The sequence below is a fragment of the Gregarina niphandrodes genome (assembly GCF_000223845.1).
Source record: "Gregarina niphandrodes unplaced genomic scaffold scaffold00040, whole genome shotgun sequence".
NCBI classification, from domain to species: domain Eukaryota; phylum Apicomplexa; class Conoidasida; order Eugregarinorida; family Gregarinidae; genus Gregarina; species Gregarina niphandrodes.
In genome coordinates, this window is record NW_011646043.1 from 66,326 (window position 1) to 67,085 (window position 760).

The window sequence follows — 760 nt, forward strand, 5'->3', positions numbered from 1 at the left end:
GTGGAATCATACCTTGCAGAACCATTCCCGGCTGAACCATACCCGGTTGTATCACACCTTGCTGAATCATGCCCGGTTGGACCGGTTGAACCGTGACCGGTGTGGCTTCCGCAACGTCAGGTTTGGCCCTTTCGCCCTGAGACTTTTGGTCGCGGCTGGGTATCACAGCAATCAAGAGGTCGTTGGGTCCGAAGGCCGTTGTGAAATCGCCTTCGAGTTGTTCATCGGCTGACTCCGGGTCCGTCGGGACCTCGCGGAAAAGTTCTTGACCTCGCAGGTACCATTTGAGGCGTCGCACAGACATAGGTGTCAAATCCGTTTTGCAATTGGAGATAGTTCGTCGCTCCTGTGGCCCATCTGTCAGTGTGCCTGTACGACAATTGCCCAAGTCACGCGCTGTCATACACACTGCCGGCGCTTGTATTAACGGCAACCGTCGCCACTTGTTCCGGAACTCCTGAACGTCAGTCTTTCGCACCAAGTACACCGTCGCTGCATCGGGAAACTCCCTCCAGCCACGCTGGCACACCACCCTCTGCACCGCCACCAGCACCACGCAACCTTCGCGCAACACTTCCGCTTCCGTCCGACAACTCCGCATTTTTTAAACCACACCCTCGCACACACACACACCCTCGCACACACACAGCATCGCACACACCAGCAGCCCACCCGGCCAGCACACTAACTAACTAAGTAATTGCCATACCGGTGTATACACAGACTGCCACACCTGTATGCGTTCACATACCCCGCGGGT

At 56.4% G+C, this 760-nt stretch overlaps 1 protein-coding gene across 1 annotated transcript; it reads right to left on the reverse strand.

The window, feature by feature from the left end:
* Window positions 1–91: 91 nt before the first annotated feature.
* On the reverse strand, window positions 92–601 carry GNI_146090 (hypothetical protein; the record flags this gene model as incomplete). The annotated part of the gene is made up of 1 exon (XM_011135856.1): window positions 92–601. A coding segment is annotated over one exon (510 nt), but the record flags the coding sequence as incomplete, so codon positions are not given.
* Between the last annotated feature and the right edge of the window lie 159 nt (window positions 602–760).